This window comes from Orcinus orca, chromosome 10, assembly GCF_937001465.1.
Source record: "Orcinus orca chromosome 10, mOrcOrc1.1, whole genome shotgun sequence".
In the NCBI taxonomy this organism is placed as follows: domain Eukaryota; kingdom Metazoa; phylum Chordata; class Mammalia; order Artiodactyla; family Delphinidae; genus Orcinus; species Orcinus orca.
Genome location: NC_064568.1, coordinates 3,639,415 through 3,664,026, shown reverse-complemented (window position 1 = coordinate 3,664,026; position 24,612 = coordinate 3,639,415). Strand labels below are relative to the sequence as shown.

At 51.5% G+C, this 24,612-nt stretch overlaps 1 protein-coding gene across 5 annotated transcripts in view; it reads left to right on the top strand.

The window, feature by feature from the left end:
- Positions 1-24,612, top strand: part of GRIP2 (glutamate receptor interacting protein 2) — a 138,507-nt gene that overhangs the window by 15,699 nt on the left and 98,196 nt on the right. The window contains exon 1 of one of the 5 annotated variants that reach the window (XM_049716020.1): positions 23,977-24,295. The exons of 2 other annotated variants lie outside the window; for them this stretch is intronic. In XM_049716020.1, the coding sequence (XP_049571977.1) occupies positions 24,076-24,295 (220 nt within the window). In that variant the 5' untranslated portion in view covers positions 23,977-24,075. Of the gene's footprint in view, positions 1-23,976; positions 24,296-24,612 lie in introns of those variants that run through there. 2 more of the 5 variants (XM_049716016.1, XM_049716017.1) reach the window with 2 other exon arrangements.

The following is a 24,612-nucleotide window of genomic DNA, read 5'->3' as shown; positions in this document are numbered from 1 at the left end:
TTTTAGACTCATCCTGAATAAGCCTGAGTCTCTTGAATGGCCTGTGGTCTCTCTCTGTGCCCACCTTGCAGTCATATGTATCATGTATTGCCAGCAGACAAAGGACTCATCCAGAATATATAAAGAGCTCTTATAAATCAACAAGAAAAGGACAGACAACCTAATAGCAAATTGGCCAAGAGACCTGAACAGGCACTTCACAAAGGAGATCCAAATGATCAGTAAATGTGTGAAAAGGTGCTCAGCAGCATCTCACAGAGGGAAATGGGAATTAAACCACAGAGAGGTACCCATCAGAGGGCCCATGTTGAAAAGGCTGAAACTGCTGAGTGTCTGTGTGGAGGTGGAGCAGTGGGACCATCATGCACCGAGGGTGGGAGTGGAAACGTCACTTTACTGCAGGTTCCCTGGAGAGAGGAAGTGCAGGTATATCACACCCACAGCAACACGGGATAAATTCACCAACTGCTGTCTCCTGTCTCCCAGCCTGTCCCCCTGGCAGCCCGGTGCTGGGTCTCTTTTCCCACTCCTCCCTCCTCAGCCTTCCCTTGGCCGCTCTGCTCATCAGCTCTGCTTCAGGCTTGCACACACCAGGGTCCAAAACAAACCAGGCCCTCTCAGCTGAGCCATGGCCACCTGCTCACTCTCAAGCCTGCAGAGGAGGCAGTATCAGGCAGGAAGCTTTGGGTTATAAGTGACAGAAACCCAACCCCAACTGGCACAAGCAAGAAAGAGAACTTACATGCTCATAACAGCTTCAGGAGGGGCTGAATCCAGGGGCTCAAAGGATGACATCAGAGCTCTGTCTCTCTACTCCCTGTCTTTCTTTCTCTGTGCTGATGGCTTTGCTCCAGACCCATACCATTCTCCAGTCCGGTGGAAAAAGAATGCACAGATGGCTCCAGCAAAAGTTCTGGGGCCGGGCTTCCCTGGTGGCGCAGTGGTTGAGAGTCCGCCTGCCGATGCAGGGGACGCGGGTTCGTGCCCCGGTCCGGGAAGATCCCACATGCCGCGGAGCGGCTGGGCCCGTGAGCCATGGCCGCTGAGCCTGCGCGTCCGGAGCCTGTGCTCCGCAACGGGAGAGGCCACAACAGTGAGAGGCCTGCGTACCGCAAAAAAAAAAAAAAAAAAAAAAAAAAAAAAAAGTTCTGGGGCCGTCCCCCACTGGACAGTGTTGGGTTACATGTCTTTTCCTCAGCCAGTCACTGTGGCCTGGAGAATGAACTGCTCTGACCGGCTACACCTGGCTATGCCCGCCTTGGAGGCAAGGTCAGCCCCATGAACTGCATGGACAGAGGGTGGGGGAGGGCATCTCCCCAGAGCAAAATTAGAGTGTTGTTACCAGAAGACCAGAGTCTAGATGTTGGATGAACAGAAACAACTGACATCCACGGTGGAGGCCTCAGTTCATTTGGATGAGGTGAGTGGGCTCGGAGTGTATTAGTTCCAGAGAAACAGAATGGATAAGAGATCTATCTATTTATATATTTATCAGAAAAGCGATTTATTGTAAAGAATTGGCTGACATGATGGTGGAGTTGGCATACAAAAATCCATAGGGCAGCTCAGGCAGGCTGGAGACTCAGGCAGGGTTTCTACGCTGTACTCTTTAGGCAGAATTCTTCTGGGGGGAACCTCGGTCTTTGATTTTAAGATGTTCAATTGATGGGGTGAGGCCCACCCACATAATGGAGGGTCATCTGCTTCACTCAGAGTCAGGTGATTGTAAATGTCAATCACATCTACAAAATATCTTGACAGCAATGTCTAGACTGGGGTTTGACCAAACGGCTGGGTACCATAGCCCAGTCAAGTTGACACATAAAGTGAACCATCACAGAGCAACAAAGGTGCTTATTTAAATAAGCACCATGTGGCAATGTAAAGATGTATTTGTCCCCTTCTCACCTGAGGCTGGGAGAAACCACTGAGGGAAGGTCAGGAGAGGCCACATGACCTCAGCAGAAGGAGAAGGGAGGAGAACCTTTTGGGGCCACTGGGAATTGCGTGTGGTTTTCATTCCCTACTCATTAACAGGTGTTGGTTCACATCTGCTCTGGGTTCTGGGGTGCAGGGGTGGCCAGACCAGCTCTGTCCTGCAGGGTCCTCCAGCTGGCAGGGGACGCAGTTCACCCTATGAAGTCCCCCAGGCTGCTCGGGAAGCAGCTCCTGCATCGGCATGAAGTCCCATGGTGGGGTCAGCAGCTCTCTGAGTGTCCTGCCGTGAGGTGGTTTAGCCATCAGCCGCTATGCTGGAGGAAAGGGGGATGCTGTGACACTGACAGGAGAATTACGGTAATTAGTGGCAGAGGAGACCATTATGCATGCGATGGACAGGCCTGCCTCACTGCCCAGAGGAATGGTGTGGAAGAGCTTCTGGCCACCTGTGCCACTGTGGAGCTGGGAGCCTCTGGGGAGGTGCTCCCTCTCTGTGCTGGTCTCCTGGTTTAGATGAGGGCTGACTGCATGCCTGGTGTTCAGCCCAGAGCCAGGAGCTCTGTTCACCTTGACCCAGAGGAATGTTCCAGAAACTGAGACTCAGGAAGAGAAACTGCTTTGCCCCAGGTGGCATAGCAGGTTGGTGAAGGCGGGAGGCTGGATTCCAGTCCATGTCAGCCTGATCCCAGAGCTGTGGCATTGTCACCTTCATGGGGGAATCCCAACACAGCCGCCACCCTGGGCTCCTTTTCTGGTACCACCCAAAGAAATGCCCCCAGTCCCTCCCACCTGTAGAGGTGGTTGCAGGGTGCAGCCTGTCCACTGTCATGTGATATCCGATCACAGACCGGCCCAGGAAAGTTTGCAAGAAGGTTGTCTCGGGAACCTTCTTAAAATTAACTGTATTGAGGTATAACTTACATACAGTAAAATGTCCTCATTTTCAGTGTACAGTTGGAAAGTTTTGACAGTTGTATACACCTGCATAACCACTGCCCCAATCCATGCATAATTAGAGTGTTCCCATCACCCACCAAAGCTATCTTGTGCCCCTCCTTTTCCTGCCTCTCCCTGGCAAGCACCCATTTGCTGTTCATCAGTATAAATTTGATTTGTCTTTAAAAAAATATATTTATTTATTTAGGCTGCACCGGGTCTTAGTTGCAGCACATGGACTCTTAGTTGTGTATGCGGACTTCTAGTTGCGGCATGCATGCGGGCTCTAGTTCCCCAATCAGGGATCGAACCCTGGCCCCCTGCATTGGGAGCACAGAGTCTTATCCACTGGACCACCAGGGAAGTCCCGATTTGTCTTCTTTAGAGTTTCATAGAAATGGGATCATACGTGTATAGTTTTTGCACATTCAGCATGTCTTGAGATCCCCACATGCTGCTTTGTCTCAGTATCTCGTTCTTTTTCTTGCCAAGTGTATCCAAGGACTGTCTTTATTCAGTCTCTTTTTCGTGGGCATTTGGGTGGTTCCTGGTCTTGGGTTGCTGTGACTTAAGCTGCCAGGTGCCCTTATAGAAAAGGGTTTGTGTGAACACATGTTTCCATCTCTGTTGGCTAAATACGCAGGAGTGGGATTATGGGGTTGCAGGCCAAGCGTATGTTTAACTTATAAAAAGCAGACCCATTTTATGGATGAAGAAATCGAGGGTCAGAGAGAGAAAGCAGCAGACGTGGCTCACCCAATGCGAGACAATCCAGCCCAGGGCTCTCTTACCTCATCATTGACTCACCCAATAAATAAGAAAGAAAAAAACCCTTTCATTCATAATGTTTATTAGCACCTATGTATACACCATTTATTTCACTTAATGTTCACAACAGTTCCCATGAGACCAATCATAGTATTATGCCCATTTCCCAGATGAAGAATGGAGGCCCAGAGAGGTGACGGTGTGGCTGAGACTCAAACTCAGATCTCTAGGCCCTTGGTCTTTCATTGCACCAACTAGAGAAGCAGAGAACACAAGACCCCACTGCCCAGCCCATTGCCAGTTGATCACTGGAGTCTTTCCTGCTGACTCAGCCTCGGAGGCTTTTTTAACACAGCTCCACGCAGCCACTCATGCTGGATCGGGAAGGCAGGCAAGAGAAGAGCTACCACAACCGGCCCTGGCCCATCTCAGAGTCCAGGTCTGCCCGGCAGAAGGGCCCTCCCCAGCCAAAGGCTGAGCCAGAAAGGACTCCAAGCTCAGAACCTCTTCGCCCCACAGCCTGGGGCGAGGAGGGGGCTGTTGCTCTGAAGCCAGAGCTGTGCGGGTCTGCACCTTCCCAGCCAGGCCAACTGGGTGGGGGCTGGAGAGGGCGTCCAGGCAGAGGGGCCTGTTGTGTGCTTCACATGAGGCCCAGGTCTGACATGCGCCCTGCAAGCTGGATGTTTATCTCCCATTCTCAGATGAGGCAGCTGAGATCTGAGGCCTAGAAACCGAGAAGAGACAGACTCAAAGCCAGGCCTGCCTGGCCCAGCGCCCAAGCTCCCTCTGCCACATCCACAGTCCTCCTTTTGCTGGGACTTCCCTGGCTCCAGGCCAAGGGCTGGACCTGGTTTTATTTATTTATTTATTTTTTTTTATTTTTTTATTATTAATTAATTTTATTTTTGGCTGCGTCGGGGCTTCGCTGCTGCACGCGGGCTCTCTCCAGTTGCGGTGAGTGAGGGCTACTCTTTGTCGTCGTGCGTGGGCTTCTCATTGCGGTGGCTTCTCCCGTTGCAGAGCATGGGCTCCAGGTGCGCACGCTTCAGCAGTTGTGGTTCGTGGGCTCCAGAGCGCGGGCTCAGTAGTTGTGGTGCCCGGGCTTAGTTGCTCTGCGGCATGTGGGATCTTCCCGGACCAGGGCTCGAACCCATGTCCCCTGCATGGCAGGCAGGTTCTTTAACCACTGCGCCACCAGGGAAGCCGTGGACCTGGTTTTACTTGGACCTGGGATGTTGTTAGCTGGTCAGTATCTGCCCAGAGGTCCTCCCTGCTGGGATACAATCCGAGTGACCTTGATTCTTACTTTGATAAAACTTTACTGAGAAGTGGGATGAGCAAACCCTGAGCTGAGTGTCAAGAAGGGAAGGGCCTCCCAGGCAGGACCACAGCCTGGAGGTGGGGCTGTTCAGACTGGGGCTAGAGAGGAAGCAGGGCAGTGTGGGCTGCTGGTTATGACTCTGCTGAGCTGTCAGGAGCTAAACTGTCATTTCACGGGTCTCCCTCCCCCTCTTTGTCTCTGTTTCTGTGTCTTTCTCTCTCTTCCTGGCAGCCTCTACCTGTGGTCTTTGTCTGGGTCTGGACCTCTCTCTCTGTCTTCAGAGTCCTTTTCTTTTTCTGGTTTGCAAGCATGTTTCCACTTGTCACAGATTCCCTAAGAAGGAATCACGGACCATTTGTCTCCAATCCAATCTGTCATGAACATCACCAGTAGAAATAACCAACACAAAATAAAACTGACATTGGCTAAAACCGTGCACAGTAAAAATAGTTATTGATCTAGAAATTAACAGAAGATTCAAATCTCCATGCCAACATTAAGATCTGCAAAAATCTGATCCGAGAGAATTGAAATTGACAGAAATCACGACTGGAACAGGGAATCCATGGTGGCAGAAGTTGCTGCAATTGGTGGTGTGTGTGCTGTGGGCAAAGGAACTGATTGATGAGTCAAATATTCATTGCAAATTTTAATTAGGAAAGACTCCATTTCAGTGAAATCGACCTCAATAAAACAAAAACGGCAACGGAAACCGTGGAAGTGGCTTAACTGCACTTTGTAGAGGATTAAACAATGGCTTAAATGGGGTCTTTGGGGCTCGTGCCAGAAAGTGCTTCCTCGCGTTCATCAAGTTGTAAAATTTGTGCATTTGTATTCAAGATGTCCTTGCCACCTAACAGGGGTCAATATAGACCATGACATCTGTAGGAAAGACCATGGTGCCTTCAAATGCTCAGTTAATGCAGAACGAGAGAGGAGGTGTTTGTGAACGGTCCAACGTTGCTCGACTTTGGCTGTACCCTGGCCAGACACCACCTTTAAAACCTGTGTCTGATACCCTCACTTCCTCCTGTCTTCAGTGACTCCTCACTGCTGCCAGGATCAAGGTCAGCATCCTTCCATGCGGCCCACCCTTACCACCCTCTCCACCCTCCCTCTTCACTGCTTCCCTCTGCCATCTCTGGGCTGCAGCCACACTGGCCTCCTGTCCATTCTTGCAGGAAAACAGCCAAATGAGAGGCAGCATAGCACGGGGGGTTCAAATTCATTCTCTGCTCCTTATGAGCTGTGTGACCTTGTGCAGGTTACCTAACCTCTCTGTGCTGCTTCTTCTGTAAAATGGGAATAGTAGAGCTTGCCTGAGAGTGTCATCACGCGATAAGCTGCGTTAATGCAGGAAAGCCACAGAGCCGAGCCTGCCTCAGGGGAGCACTCAAGGGTGTTCATTCTTACTCCCATCCCAGGACCTTGCCCACGCTGTTCTCTCTGCATCGGGGGCTGGTGGGGGCTTCTCTGGTTACTCCCCACTAATCCTGTGGACCTCAGCCCAGCATCCTCTCTGTAGGAAAGCCTCCCATTGCTCCCTGTTACACCCTCTCACGCCCTGAGCCCTACAGCTGCTGGCTGGTTCTGCCATCCTTCTATCCCCAGCATTGCCCCAGAGCCTGGCACTTAGCAGGCGATCAGCAATTCAGGGGCTGCTGGGCGGTAGCCCACTCCCTCTAGTGTTAACGGGGGTGGATTTGAGACTCGCCAGCGCCACCCGTGGCTGATAGGATTCATAGCGTCCATGCAGCTCTGTCTTCCGAGGCCTCTCACACACAGGGTGGGCCTGAAGCTTCCCCGGTACCGTCCCCCCACCCCGCCCCCCTGCCACCTGGGCTCTGAAGAGACAGAATGAGTCTCGGCAGATGCCTGAGCAGATGCCAGCTGCCTCCCTGATGACAGCCTCTTAATTGCTTCCACCCCATCCTTTTTGTTTTCCTTAAAGGGCTGTCGCCCAGCGCGGCCCCCAGAGTGGACACAGTAGGCTGCTAGCCCCTCTGCCAGCCCCTCAGTGACTCATCAGCTGTGTCCCGCCCTCCCTTCCAGTATCACCCGCATCCAGAGTGGCACCCACAAGTAGGAATTCCTTCGTTAAGCCCACAAGGCCATTCTTTAGGGCACCGGCATGAAATGGACCTGCTGTGGGCCGGCCATGGTGCTGGCGGTCCTCTGGGTTCTTACCAGCAATGGTCCAGCTTGCCAACTGGAGGCTGGCTTTCTGGACTCCTCATCCCGACACATGCTCAGTGGATGTTTTAGACCCTGGTGTAGCCACAGGGCCTTGGGAATCAGAATCTCCAGGGGGTGGGGGTTGGGGGGGTGGGGGGGATGTTTAAAATGCTTGTCCCCAGGCCCCAACCCAAGCCTCAGGAATCAGCATTGCTGGGAGTGGGACGGCAACACTTTAGTTTCCCTTCAACTTAAAATCGTAAAATAGGTACTTCCCTGGTGGCGCAGTGGTTAAGTATCTGCCTGCCAGTACAGGGGATACGGGTTCGAGCCCTGGTCCGGGAAGATGCCACATGCCGCGGAGCAACTAAGCCCGTGTGTCACAACTACTGAGCCTGCACTTTAGAGCCTGTGAGCCACAACTACTGAAGCCCATGCACCTAGAGCCCATGCTCCACAACAAGAGAAGCCACCGCAATGAGAAACCTGCACACCGCAACGAAGAGTAGCCCCCACTCGCCGCAACTAGAGAAAGCCTGCGCGCAGCAACTTAGACCCAACGCAGCCATAAATAAATAAATAAAATTGTAGAATAAACATCTGGTTATAACACAGAGGAGGAGTATAAAGATAAAGAAAAGTGAACACCCTTGTAGCTACCCAGGTTAAGAAATAGAACACTGCCAGCCCCTTAGAAGTTCCCTGGGGTTCATCTCAAACGGCGTCTCCCTTACTCCTCCACCCAGAGGTACCCACAGTCCTGACTTTTTGGATGATCATTCTCTCTGTTTTCTTTATGGTGTTACCCCCTTGTATCAACATATATCACTACACGACAAAGTTTGTTTTTGCCTGTTCTTGAACTTCACATAAATGGAATCTCATAGTGTGTAGTCTTCTCTGTCCAGCTCTTTCCCCTCACCACCATGTTTTTGAGCTCCATCCATTGTGTTGTGTGTAACAGCAACGTGTTCTTTTTCACCGCTCAGTAGTATTCCATTGCACGAATGCACCACCATTTCTTTTTTTTAAAATAAATTTATTTATTTATTTTATTTTTGGCTGCGCTGGGTCTTCGTTGCTGCGCTCGGGCTTTCTCTAGTTGTGGTGAGCGGGGCTACTCTTCGTTGTGGTGCACGGGCTTCTCAATGCGGTGGCTTCTCTTGCTGCAGAGCACAGACTCCAGGCACGCGGGCTTCAGTAGTTGTGGCACATGGGCTCAGCAGTTGTGGCTCACAGGCTCTAGCGCGCAGGCTCAGTAGTTGTGGTGCACGGGCTTAATTGCTCTGCGGCATGTGGGATCTTCCCAGATCAGGGCTCGAACCCATGTCCCCTGCATTGGCAGGCAGATTCTTAACCACTGCACCGCCACGGAAGTGCCTGCACCACCATTTTTATTCATCTATTCTACTATTGATGGACTTCAAGATTGTTTCCAATTTTTGACTTTTATGAAAAATGCTGCTCTGAATATTCTTGAACCTGCTGCCTCCTGGTAGCCAGATGCACACATTTCTGTTGTGTGCATACCTTCAAGTGCAGTTGCCAGCCCGTAGGGTAAGCATTTTTTTTAAATAAATTTATTTATTTTATTTTATTTATTTTTGGCTGTGTTGGGTCTTTGTTGCTGCATGTGGGCTTTCTCTAGTTGCGGCGAGCAGGGGCTACTTTTCATTGTGGTGGGAGGGCTTCTCATTGCGGTGGCTTCTTTTGTTGCAGAGCACAGGCTCTAGGCACGTGGGCTTCAGTAGCTGTGATTCGCCGGCTCTAGAGCGCAGGCTCAGTAGTTGTGGTGCATGGGTTTAGTTGCTCCGCAGCATGTGGGACCTTCCCGGACCAGGGCTCGAACCCGTATCCCCTGCATTGGCAGGTGGATTCTTTTTTTTAAATTAATTAATTTTTTTTGAATTTTATTTTATTTATTTTTTTATACAGCAGGTTCTTATTAGTTATCTTTTTTATACATATTAGTGAATAAATGTCAATCCCAATCTCCCAATTCATCCCACCACTACCACCAGCCCCCTGCCACTTTCTCCCTTGGTGTCCATACATTTGTTCCCTACATCTGTGTCTCTATTTCTGCCCTGCAGACCAGTTCATCTGTACCATTTTTCTAGGTTCCACATATATGAGTTAATATACAATATTTGTTTTTCTCTTTCTGACTTACTTCACTCCGTATGACAGTCTCTAGATCCATCCACGTCTCTACAAATGACCCAATTTCGTTCCTTTTTATGGATAATATTCCATTGTATATATGTACTATATCTTCTTTATCCATTCGTCTAAATATCCTAAATGTCGATGGGCATTTAGGTTACTTCCGTGACCTGGCTATTGTAAATAGTGCTGCAATGAACATTGGGGTGCATGTGTCTTTTTGAGTTATGGTTTTCTCTGGGTATATGCCCAGTAGTGGGATTGCTGTGTTATATGGTAATTCTGTTTTTAGTTTTTAAGGAACCTCCATACTGTTCTCCATAATGGCTGTATCAATTTACATTCCCACCAACAGTGCAAGAGGGTTTCTTTTCTCCACACCCTCTCCAGCATTTGTTGTTTGTAGATTTTCTGATGATGCCCATTCTAACTGGTGTGAGGTGATACCTCAATGTAGTTTTGATTGGCATTTCTCTAATAATTAGTGATGTTGAGCAGCTTTTCATGTGCTTCTTGGCCATCTGTATGTTGTCTTTGGAGAAATGTCAATTTAGGTCTTCTGCCCATTTTTGCATTGGGTTGTTTGTTTTTCTAATATTGAGCTGTATGAGCTGTTTATATATTTTGGAGATTAATCCTTTGTCTGTTGATTCGTTTGAAAATATTCTCCCATTCTGAGGGTTGTCTTTTCTTCTTGTTTATAGTTTCCTTTGCTGTGCAAAAGCTTTGAAGTTTCATTAGGTCCCATTTGTTTATTTTTGTTTCTATTTCCGTTACTCTAGGAGGTGGATCAAAAAGGTCTTGCTGTGATTTATGTCAAAGAGTGTTCTTCCTATGTTTTCCTTTAAGAGTTTTATAGTGTCCGGTCTTACATTTAGGTCTCTAATCCATTTTGAGTTTTATTTTTGTGTATGGTGTTAGGGAGTGTCCTAATTTCATTCTTTTACATGGAGCTGTCCAGTTTTCCCAGCACTACTTATTGAAGAGACTGTCTTTTCTCCATTATATATTTTTGCCTCCTTTATTGTAGATTAGGTGACCATAGGTGTGTGGGTTTATCTCTGGGCTTTCTGTCCTGTTCCATTGATCTGTATTTCTGTTTTTGTGCCAGTACCATGCTGTCCTGATTATTGTAGCTTTGTAGTATAGTCTGAAGTCAGGCAGCCTGATTCCTTCAGCTCCATTTTTCTTTCTCAAGATTGCTTTGCATATTCAGCATCTTTTGTGTTTCCATACAAGTTGTAAAATTTTTTGTTCTAATTCTGTGAAAAATGAGGTTGGTAATTTGATAGGGGTTGCATTGAATCTGTAGATTGCTTTGGGTAGTATAGTCATTTTCACAATATTGATTCTTCCAATCCAAGGACATGGTATATCTCTCCATCTGTTTGTGTCATCTTTGATTTCTTTCATCAGTGTCTTATAGTTTTCTGAGTACAGGTCTTTTGTCTCCTTATGTAGGTTTATTCCTAGGTATTTTATTCTTTTTGCTGCAATGGTGAGTGGGATTGTTTCCTTAGTTTCTCTTTCTGATCTTTCGTTTTTAGTGTATAGCAGTGCAAGAGATTTCTGTGCATTAACTTTGTATCCTGCAACTTTACCAAATTCATTGATTAGCTCTAGTAGTTTTCTGGTGGCATCTTTAGGATTCTCTATGTATAATATCATGTCATGGCAGGTAGATTCTTAATCACTCTGCCACCAGGGAAGTCCAGGGTTAGCATATTCTTAACAGCTTTATTGAATTATGTTTTAGGATATGCATATTTGGAGAGATACTGCCAAACTTCTTTCTAAAGTTGTTGTACCATTTTATATTGCCCCAAGCTGTGTATGAGTTCCAGTTGCTCCACATCCTCACCAATACTTGTTAGACTTTTTCTTTCTTCTCCTTCCCTCCCTCTCTACCTGCTTTTTCTTTCCCTCCTTCCTTCCTTCCCTCCTTCCTCCTTCCTTCCTTCCTTTCTTTCTTCCTTCCTCCCTCCTTTCCTCCCTTCCCTCCCTCTACCCCTCCCTTCCCTCCATCCCTCTTTCCCTCCCTTCCCTTCTTCCTTTCTTTCATTTTTATCAACCTTCCCAAGGGATTCTGATGCCCTCAGAGGGAGGTCTCAACTCTTGCTGTGCATCTAAATCACCTGGTGGGCTTTAAAAATGCAGACCCTGAGGCCCTGCCAGGTCACTGTGAATCAGAGACCCCCAGGTTAGAGCACACACACCCAGGTCACTCTGAATCAGAGACCCCAGGCTGGAGCACAGACACCTGTGGTTTGAAAGCTGTGTTCCCCGATGTGTCCTTAGGAGTTTCTACTCCACCAGCCCCCTTGCCAGGCTGCCATCCAGCTTGACCAATGGTTCCCAAAGACCACTTCTCTCGGTCTCAATCTCTGACTGAAGGCGATGGTTTCTGTCCAGCTGCTGATCTATTGCCCCTGGGCTCTGGGAGCTGAGGTGGTATAGGAAGCATTAAAGGCAGCTTTACTCCTGTGTGGACTGCATCTCTGAGGTTCCCATGGCAACCTTCTCAGACTGGTCCTCAGTGGTAGCCATGCCTCATCCATGGGCCAACTTTAGGGAGGGGAGATCCGACAGGCAGCCCTTAGAATAATGGGTGACACTAGGGGTTGCAGGCTATAGGGGCCAGGCAGGCTGGCCCTGTGAGTGAGGAAGGGGTGCCAGGGGTAAACACATACACACACACACACACACACACACACACACATGCATACATGTGTACGCAGAAGCACAGCTACACATACAAACATTCACCTAGATGCGTGCGTGTGCACACACACACACACAGAATCAGAACATCTAAGCCAGCATTTCTCAACTGGGGACGATTTTGCCTCCTTGGGGACATTTGGTGATGGCTGGAGACATTTTTGGTTGTCATAACCGGGGAGGGGTGTGCTGACGTCCAGTGGGTAGAGGCCATGGATGCTGCTAAACGTCCTAGGATGCATAGGACAGCCCCACCACAAAGATTTATCCAGTCCAAAACATCAGTAGTGCCACAGGTTGAGAAACCCTGATCTGACAAAGCTACTTCCGTTTCAGCACACATAAAAGTTTTGTGTCATTTCAAAACCTAAACTTTTATTTTGCAACTTGACTTTATGTTGAATTACACATCGGGCTAGGTGCCAGCTTCTTGTCACTGGTTAATTCCTCCAAAGCGCTGCTTCTCGGACTGTCTGTTGAAGGGCCAGTATTTTATTTTTCTTTTTTATCTACTGGAGACTGATACACTTGAAAAGTACACTAGCAATGAATTCTTGAAAAACGAAGTAAAACAAGAAGACATGAAGAATACAAGCCACTGATCAGGAGCTTGGGTATCGTGGCAATGTCGAATTGCTAACCGTTTATTGTTTCTGAACTTTTCTGTTGCTGTCCAGCAAGAGATAGTGCAAGGGCAGGCCTGTGTCCTCAGGCTGCACTTTGCATAGCTCCACTCTCGATGTGGCTGAGGCTGTAATTGCCTCAGCATCTCCAATCCCAGCCCCATGTGGTCCAAATACCCTCCAAGATTTCTGTGCACCCAGGGCAGCCTCCCTCCACAGCCCCTGGCTCTGTCCTCGTGCTATTGCTGCTTTAGTGTAAGAGTCACATCCCTGCCCACTTGGTTGGTCTCTGCCCACACAATGCCCATCTGGGTTCAGGCTGAGACACAGCCTTAGAGAGTGACATGGAACAGCAGACTTGACTAAGATGCTGGCCAGGAGGAAGCAATGGAGGGGGTTTCACTGCACAAACTCACATATCTTCTAATTGAATGTCAGACACCTTTGTCCTTAAAGTCTTCTCCCCACCTTCACCCCATTGCCACAGCCCCTGTTCCTCTGCTCAGCGCCCTCCCGTGGCCCACACCTCCCTCAGAGGGAAAGCCACAGTCCTCCCTGCAGCCACCCCAGCCTTCTGCAGTCTGCTGTATAACCTCTGATGTCCTGAGACATCTACTCCCTTGCTCACTCATCTTCCAGCCACATTGGCTTCCTTCCTGATCCTCAGACACACCAGATGCAGTCCTGCCTCAGGGCCTTTGCACTGGCTGCAGCCTCTGCCTCACTCAGAGATCTGCATGGCTGGGTCCCCCACTTCCTTCCTTTGTGTGAAGATTTGCTCAGAGAAGCCTCCTCCCCCACACAGTCCTCTCATGCTACTCTTTTTTTCTTCAGTGTGCTTATTTCCATCTACATTATATTGTTTCTTTGTTCTGCTTTTATTGTTTTAATAAATTTATTTATTTTATTTATTTATCTTTTGGCTGTGTTGGGTCTTCGTTGCTGTGCGCGGATTTCTCTAATTGCAAAGAGTGGGGGCTGCTCTTCATTGAGATGCGCGGGCTTCACACTGCGGTGGCTTCTCTTGTTGTGGAGCATGGGCTCTAGGTACGTGGGCTTCAGTAGTTGTGGCGCTCAGGCTCAGTAGTTGTGGCTTGCGGGCTCTAGAGCGCAGGCTCAATAGTTGTGGCGCAGGGCTTAGTTGCTCCGCGGCATGTGGCATCTTCCCGGAACAGGGATCGAACCCGTGTCCCCGGCATTGGCCACCACTGCGCCACCAGGGAAGCCCTGTTCTGCTTATTGTCTTTGTCTCCTAGTGGAATATAAGGGCTACAAGTTTTATTCCTTGCTGGCGCATAAGAGCTACTCAGCATCTCTTCAGTGAGTGAATGACTGCTGGGGTATGACCAAACGCATGGGGTCTGGGCATAAATGGTACTGGGTTATCACTGTTGTTGTCCTCATTATTTTTTCTCTCATTGCCTCTGCTGCCCAAGCCTCAGGCAGAGAAGAGGCCCCGGGCAGCTCCAGGAGTGTGGTGACTTCACTCTGACTCCAGGTGTTCCTTATGTCATCCCTAACCTCTTGCTGTCTCTCCTGGTTCCCAGGACACATGTGACACCTCAGCCCAGAGGCTCGCCTGTCCCCAGGGAAGGGTCTGGCGCTTAATAGCCTCACTGTGGCTGACTGCCTCCCAGATGGAACCCAGCTGAATCACTGAATCACGGGGAGGTGATTTTTGAATGAGGACCTAAAAGGAAGGGGGAGGGAGGGAGCTGTGCAGACAGCAGGAGTGGAGGGTAGAGATGGGGTGTGTTCCAGGCAGAGGACACAGCAGGTGCAAAGGCCCTGTGGTTGAGAAACAGGGTTGCGGGGGGAGGCCAGTGTGAAGGGAGTGGCAAGAGATGAGGCCAGAGGTCACGGGGGACCAATCACATGGGACCCTGTAGGGCTTTTGAGGAATTTGGGTTTCATCTAGTGTCCTGGGAGCCATGGGAGGGTATAAGCAGGGGAAAGATGAGATCTGATTTCTGACTGCCATGAGGAGTGTGGGTTAGGGAAGGTGGGGGTGGAGGCAGGGAGATCTTTGAGGAGGCTGCTGTTGCTCTCCAGGAGAGCGAAGCTGACGGCTGGACACTGGTGGGGGAGGGAGTTGTGGGGTCCCAAGGAGTGTTCAGTTGTTCCAGCAGTGCGGGTAGAGAAGTTAGCCAGGGCCAGAGGAGTCAGGGAGGGCTTCCTGGGGGAGGTGACCCATGAATAGGCCGGCAGAGTCTAGGGGATTTAGGAAGGTGGAGAGGAGGCCTTCCAAGGAGGTGGCTGTGCAGTAAATGAAGGAGAAAAGCAGAAGGATGTGGTTTATCTAGGGGACAGACAGTAGAGGCTGAGATCCAGGGGCATGGGAGGTGAGCCCAGATAAGCACAGTGGTCATACTTCAGGAGGGTGCCTTGTCCATTCATTCATTCACTCATTCATTCATATGAGGTCCCTTGGGAACCACAGAAGCTTATCCAAAGGGAGAGAAGAGTGATGATCATTTCATAGATTACTGGTGGTGAACTGACCCTAAGAGAGGACCAACTCCCTAATTTTACAGTGGGGGAAATGGCCCAGAGCAGACAGGAACTTGTCCCAGGTCACACAGTGGCCATGTGACTGCCTCTCTCACCCAAAGCCCTGGGAAGAGGAGTTTAGTGGGACTGAGGGCAAGGTTGGAGGGGTCAGGGGCTGTGGAAAGGAACTTTGGGGAGATTATAGTCGGCTTGGCAAGAAACCAATAACTCATGCTGTCCCTTTGGACATGGCCTGGGGTCCCACGATGCCATCCTCTACCCTGTCCCCACCCTAAATTTGATGACTTGTAGCTTGGGTTCACTCACCACCGCGGCTTCTGTGTCTGTAACTCTGACACTGTCTGCTGCTGTTCCAGGGGCCTGTGGTCAGGTCCCAGTGTGGTGTGGTCCCATGATAAGTGCTCTGTGGCTCTGGACCCACCATCCTGGAGCTCCGTGAGACTAACATTCTGGGGCTCCAGGGTTTCAATCTAGTGTGCCTTCATGGACGATTATCCAGTCTCCTGTGGCTGTGTGGCTTTGTGTCCCCATCCTTGGGAGCTCTGTGCCCTCGTGGGCTATCACCCAGTTTCCTACTGGCCTGGGCTCTGATTCCCACACTGTGGTGGCTTGTTTGAATGGCCAGCATCCCAAGACTTAGTCTAGATCGCTGACACTGCTGCCCTGAGGACAAGTGGACAGATAGAGGCCATCCTGCAGCTGGGCCAGTCTCTCTGAGGAGAGCCCAGAGGGCTCCCTTGGGACACATTCTCCCTTTCTTTATCTGGGGCCCCCGGCAGGGCCACCTCTGGGTGCTGGAGCATGTGGGTGCTGCCTGCAGGGGTTGGGGCGGGGTAACAGGCATTGGTATATCTGGCCCCACTTGTGCCGCTGTCTTAGTTCATTCCGACTGCTGTTAACAAAATACCCGGACTGGGTAGCTTATGAACACCAGAAATGTATTTCTCACAGTTCTAGAGGCTGGAGGTCCAAGATCAAGGCACCATTGTGGTCAGGTTCTGGTGAGGGCCCACTTCCATAGCTGGCGCCGTCTTGCTGTGTCCTCATGCAGGGGGAGCGATAAGGGACCTCTCTGGGGTCTCTTTTATAAGAGCACTAATCCCATTCATGACAGTCGTCTCCTGAAGGCCCCACCTCCTGATAAGAATTTGGGGGGACACAAGCATTCAGTCTGTAGCTGCCACTAACGAGCTATGCAGCCTTGGGCCTCCTCCTTTTCCTGTGCTTGACGTTGGGGATTTGGGGTGAAATGCACAGCAGGACGGGGACTGTGCCGGTGATGAGGTGGATGGGTACAAGCCCCTGTGCTTGTACCCAGCAGTGTTGTGAGGGCTCCTGGTCTTCTATGTGCCCGGCTGGGGGATACAGACCTGCAGGCCACCCCAGGAAGGGTGATGCTCGGACATGGCTCCCTCCGGGGGCCTCCCACTGGCTCCCCCAGGCTGTGGTGTTGTCCACCCTGCAGCCTTGTGTCCACTTAAGGAAGACAGGCAGACCCAGGCGAGCTTTCCGAACCTCCCGAAATGCCGGGTGATAGCCCCACGATGGCCGAGGGGAGGTGGAGCTGAGGGTCACACGGCTGGTCAGAGCCCTGGCCGGCCCGGCCCTGGTCTGCCTCTAAGCGCAGGCCCCGGAGCTGCCCGCCTGCAGGGATGGCCACATGGTAGAAAACAAGGTGGGAAGGGCACAGAGGCTGGAAGCTCGCCCAGGCCCTGGTGTGGGCTGTGCCCCTGATCCTCATTTTCCCACATTTGCTGTATTTAATCACACGCACCCACACACTCTCACAGGGACCACAACAGAGGCATCTGTGTTTGGAAGGAACAGCGGAGTGGGTGTGAGGGTGGGCCTGGAGCCTAGCTGTGGGCTTCAGGCTCAGAGCCATGCACCCCTGGCCCTCCGCCCTGCTCCACACGCCTAGGTCTATACCAGGTACATGGGATTAATCATAGCCCCACGTCATGGGGTTATGGGGCGGGGGTTGCTGTATGCAAAAGCTGGGGAGTGTCTACCGCAGAGGAAAACTCAAACTTTAGTTATTTTTATCCCAATTTTTCAGACAAGGAAACTGTAGTATGAGAGAAAACGCCTGGCATGTAATAATAAGGCAGGTCCCTTTCACAGAGCCCTGGCCAGCCCCAGACCTGCGTTATTTCGTGAAGCTGTTACAACCATGGGATGCTTGGGCGATGTCATACCCACTTCACGGATGAGGGAAGTGCAGGATTTGAACCCAGTGCTGTTGGACTCTAAACCTCCCTGCTCCAGGCCGTCCCCTCCTGGGGACTCAGTGGGCAAGAGGTCTGGGGGTCAGAGTGGGGAAGGCGTGGGTGCAGGCGTGCCTAGTGGGGAGCCCCTGTGGCACATGGGCCCTACTATAATTGCAGCATTTCCGTCACCTCCACCCAAGGGGCCCACGACTTAATCTGCATACTCAGTGTGCCTGCCCAGGCGTTTGCTCCTAATTATTGCGCCGTGAAGGCAGTGCCAGGACTATTAACAGGCATATGCCCCCTGTTTCCTGGCAGGTGGCCCTGTGGGTGCACCTGTCGGACAGCCATCCTGGCCCACTCGGAAAATGCTTGGTGGCATTTTGTTTCTGGCTCAGGAAAGTTTCAGAACCATCAGATGGACAAGCTGCTCGCCTGGTGGCCTTTGAGCCTCCCATGGGGCTGCTTCTGCTCAGAACGGCTCTGATGAGGGTGGACGGCAGGGGATGGGCAGAGAGGGTAGTAGGCTGGGCTGTGTTGGAAATCCCTCCTCTGCCACTTGGAAGCTGTGTGATGCTGGAGCAGTCACTTTCCCTGTCTGAAAACCCGTGCCCTGACTTTGTTACAGGGTGGCAATGAGACAGCGATTCTCCATCCTGGCACCCGAAATGTCTCTGATTCAGCCATAGTTGTTTTAAGCTCCCCAGGTGATATCACTTGTCATAAGGTGAGGCTTGATGCCTTCGGAGCCCTGAACTCTGTGCCGGGCACCTTGTAAGTGCCCAATAAAGGCTGTTTCCCTCTTGGCAACACATGCCCAGCCCTTACCAGCTTGCAGGACATTTTCACCTCGTTTATCTCCACAGAGCAGCTTAATGATTGTCTGAGTTCTTAATCATCCTCCTCATTATACTGATGGGGAAACTGAGGCCCAGAGTGGGGAAGCAACCACGCGAGAGTAGGGGGAGAGCTGGCCTCTGAGCCAGGCCTTTTGGACCCCAGAGCTCACACTCCTAAGACTGTTTCCCATTCTGCAAATGTTTAACCCTGGCAGACAAAGGCTTTTTGACTTTCAAAAGATACCAGATTCCACCCATCTCTTTACTTCCTCTGTCCCCACCTGGGGCCAGGGACCCTTGGCCCTCCCCCAACGTGTGCAGGGACCCCCTCCCTGCCCTCCCTACCTACACCCTCGCCACCTGGTGTCCCTTCTCCCTCCAGCAGCTAGAGGATGCTGTTAAATCACAGGTCAGGCCACATCCCTCCTCTGCTCGGTGCACTACAGTGGCTCCTGCCTTCCCCAGAGGAAAAGCCAGAGTCCTTAGGAGGCCCAGCTTTACACCCCCTCTACCCCCCGGTGCACCCCCTCCTCCTTGGTTACTCCAGGCTGCCTCTGGCCCCTCCCTGCTGGAGAGCCCCCCATGATCCCCTCCTTTTCAGCCTTTCTTCAAATGCCCCCCACTAGTGAGGCCTTTTAGGACCCCCCTATTTCTTTTTATTTTATATTTCAATGTTTCATTTACTTCTAAATGGCACATGTAACCCAGGAATACCCCTGAGGCATTTTAAGGGCAAATCGTGAACTTTTTTTCTTTCATCTGTATCTCCAACAGATAAAGACTTTTTTATATATATAATTAAAATAACAGCATCAACCCAACAGAATTCACCATATTTTTAAATCTTGCCTCCTATTCAGTCCTTGTGCAGTTTCCCCCGTTGTCTCCCAAAATGTCTTTTCACACTTGGTTTTGTCAAATCAGGATCCAGCCAAGGTCCTAGAACTGCATTTGGTTGATCGGTCTCTCAAATCTCTCTTAATCTGTAACAGTGCCTTCTTCCTCTTTTTTTCTTTTTTTCCTCTCTAATTATTTGTTGGCAAAACCCGTCATTTGTCCTGTGGAATGGCCTCACGGTGTCACTAATACATTCTTCTGTCCCCTGTACTTTCTGTCCACTAGGATTTGGATCTAGAGCTGGATTTAATTCAGGTCCGATTTTGCAGGCAAGGCTATGTCACAGGTGGTGCTCTGGGCTTCCTTCCACATCCTATCAAGACGCACATGTGCCAGAATGTTCCACTTTTGGTGATGCTAAGATCAGTCCAGGGGTTCAAGTGCGGTCTGCCTGGTCCCTGTGTCATATAGTTCTGTTCAACATTCCATTGATGTCCAATGCTGGATCCTTTATTTCATTAGGATTTCCATTCTGTTATTTCTTCTGCACCTATTTGCAGTGGTTCTTCTATAAAGAATGACTTTCCCTTATTAGGTTCCCCTAAAATACTGTTCATACAGGATGACAGGATAAATGCTTCATTCTTTACCTGCATTTTCTGCTTATAGAATATTCAGTTGGTGCCTGGACTACCTCCAAAGGAACCAAGGAGGTTTTTCTTTCTTTTGAGAATTTTGAACACATGGATTTTTACAGTTTTGCAGTCATTATTCTTTCTGATGCTCAACTTGGCCCACATGTGGCCAGTGGGAGCCCTTCAAGCTGGCTTCTGTGTCCTTTCAATCCTCCCCATCAGCCTTCAAGCATGTCCTTACTCTGTGGGAACACAAGTTGTGCCAGGCTCGTCTTGTACGTTCCCTGCACCAGTCCTGGAATCAGCCTCTTCTCGGAGGAGCCCTGGGGACCCTTTTAGTGGGAAAAGGTATTTAGAGACCACCGTCTGGGTTCTGAGGAGACCACCCCCTTTAGAATTGGCAACATCTCCCTCTGTGCTCAGATACCCCTCGCTCCGCTCCATTTATTTCGAGCATATTTCACCTTCTAGCATCCTGTGACATTTACTTGATTCTTACATTGGTCATCTACTCTCTGTCTTCCTACTAGAATATCAGCACTGTGACGGCTTGGTTCTGTTTGTGGCTGTACCTTCCAGCCTGGCATACAGAAGGCACTTAATAAAACATTTGTTGAGGGGCTTCCCTGGTGGTGCAGTGGTTAGGAATCCGCCTGCTAATGCAGGGGACAGGGGTCCCAACCAAGCAAAAAAACCATTTGTTGAAAGAGTGAATGGATGGATGGATGGATGGCCATTGTCCTCTCCCTCCCAAAGCCTGGAGAAGTGGTTAAGAGAGGTCTGCCCCCACCCCCTCTCCTCCACCTGTAGAGCCTGGGGCCTCTGTCTTATTCAGATCAGCAGAGCTAGGCGGCAGAAATGTCACACCACTTGGCCCCTGGGGAAGAAACGGCCAGGCTGAGAAGATGAAAGATATGTCTGATGAGATGCAAATTTGTTTCAGGAAGCAGGTGGGGGTGGCAACAACCCGTGGCCTCTGGGGCTTTGTGAGGCTGAGGCAGGGATGGAAAAGCAGAATCCAGGGTGGAGCCCGGCCTGGATCCCTCTGTGATTGGTTTCCTTCTCTTAGCCCATCTCCTGGGCTCTGTCACCTCATTTTGGAGGGAAGTCAGTTGGCCCTGTGTTTGAATCCTGACCTGGCTGCCTCAGTGGCTGTGTGACCTTAGGTGATGGGAGGAACATCTCCGGGCCTTGGGGCAGAGGAAGTGAGACTCACAGGGAGGGTGAACCCAGGGAAGACCATGGACTATAGCCCATGAGGCCAGAGAACAGCAGAGACTTGCTTGGGGCTACCCTGTAGCCCAGGGCTGGCTGGGACCTGGACTCAGGCCTCCTGGCTCCCTGCCTGGGCTGATCTGCTCTTTCATCCCTGGTCTCATCTCCTTGATGGGGTCGTGTGCTCTCCCACACTCTCCCTGAAGCCACCATTTCTGCAGAAGGAGTCCTGTGAAAATCTGGGGACCATGGAGTGGAGCACCTGGCAGGTGCAGCTCAGATAACAGGCAAGCTCTCGACGGCTGGAAACCAGAATCCCCAATCTCCCTTCTCAAGTCCTGACAATCAGGACTCCTGTGCCAGCAAGGAACCCATCATCCAGCTGTGGCCTCCTTCAACTCAAGTCCAGGGTTTGGGACCACCACTAAAGGCAGAGTTTGAGGAGCATATCAATCTATGTTCTGTTTGCTTGTTCGTTCATTCATTCATTCATTCTGCATTTGCTGAGCCCCTGTTCTGCACTGGAACCTGAGATGAGGAAGACTCTTTGGGGGTCCACGTTACCAAAACCCCAAACCAACTGGCTTAAGCAAAGAAGGGAATTTATTGGCTACAGTAACAGAAAAGGGATATTACTGACATCAGGCACGGTGGGCTCCAGGTGCTGAGGTGACCTCATCATCAGGATGTGATCATTCTCACCACCCCCCTTCTGTTTTGGTGTCACAGTGGCCACTAGCAGCTCCAGCATGACGCCACTTCCCTGCACCCCGCAGTGGACAGAATTCCCCTTCCCAGGCGTTTGGTTGAGTCCCGGGATCGTCTCTCACTGGGTTGACTTGGGTTGTGTGCTTGTCCCATCACCGTGGCCGGGCTGGGAGTGTGCTGGTTTGCAGGCTCTGGGTCAAGGGCCCTCCCGGAGCTGGGGGGCTGAGCTCCACCCAGCCTGAGTGCAGGGGAGGAGCAGCTCCCCCAGGAAAGTGGGATGATGCTGCCAGAAGAAGAGGGAACAGGAGGCAGAAAGAGCAGGGGTCCGTGCAGGTGCCAGTTCTCGGAGAGCTCATGGTCTAGAGGAGAAGCTGGACTGCGCGTGGGGAGAGGAGGTGAGCGCTGAGCACCTACTGTATACAGATGCTCCAATATGTAAAATCATCACGCAGTGCAGATTCTTGTCCCCAGGGTGCAGATGGGGAAGCTTCCTGAGCTGGGAGCTCTTAGAGGACAGGGACCACGTCCTCCCCGCTCTGCTCCTTGGGTAGCACCTGACACCGTGCCAGGGAGCTTCTTGGTAAGACCTGGGTCTTCTGGCACCCAGGGAGCCACCTCCCAAATCAGTTCCAAGTGGCTGGACTTGAGTGACTTCTGAGTGGATCCTGTGCCCCTTTAGATGGAGACAACCCACGGCACTTTGAACTTGGGAAGAGTTGGGAAACAAGCCAACTGAAGCTCAGTGGGGCACACTGAGTCAGGATTCAAACTCAGGCCTGCCCATCCTCGAAGGCTTGTGTTCTCTGATTTCTCCCCTCACTCTGCACAGCTCTCTTGGAGATTTGCTGTTCAGCGAGACGCCGGGCCTCCCTTCCCTTGGGAGGGCTTGCAGTGGAGTGGGTAGGTTTGGGATGGGGGTGGCCCACACCCTGTCTCGTGTCTCCGGAACGAGCTGTGTGATCTCTCTCAGGTGCCCGCTTCCATCTTTCTGGGCTGCCCCCTAGTGGCCTCTGCCACCCTCGCCGTAAGGATGAAGGGACAGAATTCCCCACTGGAGTCAGTAGAAAGGACCCAGGAATGCTGGCCTCACTGAGTCGCCCCAGCAGGGCTTTCCCAAGCCCGACCTCTGCCAGCAAGAGTGTCCCGATGCATATGGCTGGAATCCACGCTGGGGAGGCCCTCTGAGCCTAGGGCCTGCCCTCTTTGTTAAATCAGGTTGATCTGCAAACTTCAGGGCGGCATTATGACGTGACAGAACCAAATGGAGACTCCTGGGTGGACTCAGAAGGACTGGGAGATCAGTGAGGAGGGAATCAGTGTCTCACTGTGTAATTCATTTCTAGTAACTGCTGGATCTGTTTACTTGAAATTGCCCTGCACTCCATCCATAGTGGGAAGCCTGCTCCTTGGTGAACACGGGGCCAAGGCCTGGAGGTGGGATTATTGCAGAATGACAGGGATTGGCAGGAAGTCTGCGTGCGGGAGAAACCTCCGACTTTCTGAATGGAGGCCCAGCTGCTGGTTCAAGCACGAACTCTGATTTGTGTGGTGCTGTGATTCCCGAGAGGGTATCTGGCCCTCCCCGTGAAGGTGTTCTGTGGCCTGATCCATTGTTGGGGCCTCAGTGGTTTGGAGAAAGGACGAGGAAGCATGAGCTGCCCTGGTGGGGAGGGACCAGAGCCTAGCATCCAGTCCACCTCTGCCACGCACCTGCTCCGTGACCCTAAGCCCCCTGCCGCCCCTGCGTGTCTCTGAGTGTAATGCTGCTTGTCCTGCCCACCTCAGGGGCTAGGCGGGGGGGTGGGGGCTAGGGGGGGATCAGAAAGGAGGCTAGCTGTGTGTGAGACAGGAAGGGACGCCAGATACATTTATTGAGCACTTGTTGGATGCCTGGAGCACTCATAGGTATCCATCGACTCCACCCACCCAGCCACTTGGGTGGAGATTCTCTCATTATCCTGTTTTACAAACCGGGGTAAGTGTGGCAATTGGTGTTGAAGCGGGAGGGCCTCGGACTCAGCATTCTACACTGATGGCCCCTGAGATGCCTGTGCTGACCTCAGGGGACCCTGTCCTTGTCTGCAGTGGCTTCCAGGCTTGGAGGGGGTCGATCTCAACCTAGTATGAAAAGCATTACTGAGACCCAGCAGGCGAGGACTCCAGCAGGCAGGGATGTCTGAAGGCTGAGCAAGCCTCCTTGTGCAGAGAAATTCGAGGCGTCAAGCCGGAGAGGAGGCGCATTCCTGGGGGAGGGCCTGCAGTGCAAAGGCCTGGGGGCATCAAACAGCCCAGCCTAGGGAGGAGGGAGGGGGATTGGCAGATTTTTGGCAAAAGAAGGGGTGGGCGAGGCCAGCACTCTGGGAGGAAGAGGACCAGGTCGGGCGGTGGAGGCTTACCACCGGGTCTGGTACAGCCGGGAGCCGGGAACCGCACTCCCCAGGCCGGGGCTGTGGGGGAGGAAGGGCCCTACTGATGCCACCGCTGCTGGCTCCAGGGAGGATTATCTATTTTAGCAACTGGGGAGGGCGGAGCAGGGAGTGCCCAGCCTCTGCCAGTAGCGCAGGCAGCTCCGAGGAACGCGGCGCAGCACCGGGCGGCTCAGGCAGCCGGCCCTGGGCCCCAAGGGCAGGCAGCGTGATGCTGGCTGTGTCGCTCAAGTGGCGGCTGGGCGTGGTGAGGCGGCGGCCCAAAGGTACGGGGCCCCGGGGACTGGGGCTGGACCCGGGTCTGGATGGAGGGCGGTGGCCGAGGGGCCTTGGGGAGTCCCGGCTTCCCGTCCCCGCCCTGTTACCCCTTGCTCCGCCTCGACCCTATCTGCCTGTGTGCCGCTGGGTTCTGGGTCTCTGTCCCTGAATCTGTGCGTGTGACTCCTTTCTCTGCCCTGGCCGTTTCCCCACGTCTCCATCTCTTTGTCTGTCTGAGTCTCTCTAACTCCGTCTCTTCATCTTTCCCTCCACCTCTGTCTCTTTCTGTCTCTCTTTGTCTGGTTCCCTCTCTCCTCCCTCCACC